Here is a 656-nt window from a genome sequence, read left to right on the forward strand (position 1 = left end):
TCTTTCAGGTTATAGTTTAATTGACAGTGTAAACCAGTATCACTGAAAAAAATAACAAAACAAACAGCCCCACTCCATCCTTATACCAGGCTACTCATCCTGGTAGTTTTCCAGCTACCCTCGGAGATTAAGGGCATATTACACAAATATTTCTTCCAGCAATACAGGGTTAGGTAGCTCCAGATTCAGCTGTTCATTCCTACCACTTCATTGTGGTGTAACTGGGATCCTGCACTGTACTGGATTCTTGATGCAGTACACCATATAGCTATATAAACCACACTACCAGCAAAATTGATGAAGCTGAAAATAAGCTGCTAGGCCAGCCACAAATTTTAGGTTGCATAGGCTGATATCTCTGACAACTACAGCTCAAAAGACTTAACTCTTTTACAGCAGTAAAACATACAAAATAGGTGCCCATTTCCTTCTCCAAGTTGACTTGTTCAACTAATGACAGGTCTGATTCCATTTTCAGAGAAGACGTGTGTTTCTTCATCCTCTTCTTATGTGTCTTTTGGAGCCAGTAAGGAAGCAAGGATTCTGCAAACTGATTAAGGATCTGCGAAGTTATCAGCAAAGTGGCCAAGCTCTTAAGTTTAAAAAAAAAAAAAAAAAAAAAATAAAAAAAATTGGAAAAAACCTATGATTTTTTC

At 37.7% G+C, this 656-nt stretch overlaps 1 protein-coding gene across 1 annotated transcript in view; it reads right to left on the minus strand.

Moving 5' to 3' along the window:
* ANO10 (anoctamin 10) overlaps positions 1-656 on the minus strand; it is a 19,444-nt gene that overhangs the window by 5,686 nt on the left and 13,102 nt on the right. The window contains exon 8 of the mRNA XM_010132376.1: positions 410-592. Coding sequence (XP_010130678.1) covers positions 410-592 — 183 coding nt within the window. The remainder of the gene's footprint in view (positions 1-409; positions 593-656) is intronic.

This window comes from Buceros rhinoceros, unplaced genomic scaffold, assembly GCF_000710305.1.
Source record: "Buceros rhinoceros silvestris isolate BGI_N320 unplaced genomic scaffold, ASM71030v1 scaffold8133, whole genome shotgun sequence".
In the NCBI taxonomy this organism is placed as follows: domain Eukaryota; kingdom Metazoa; phylum Chordata; class Aves; order Bucerotiformes; family Bucerotidae; genus Buceros; species Buceros rhinoceros.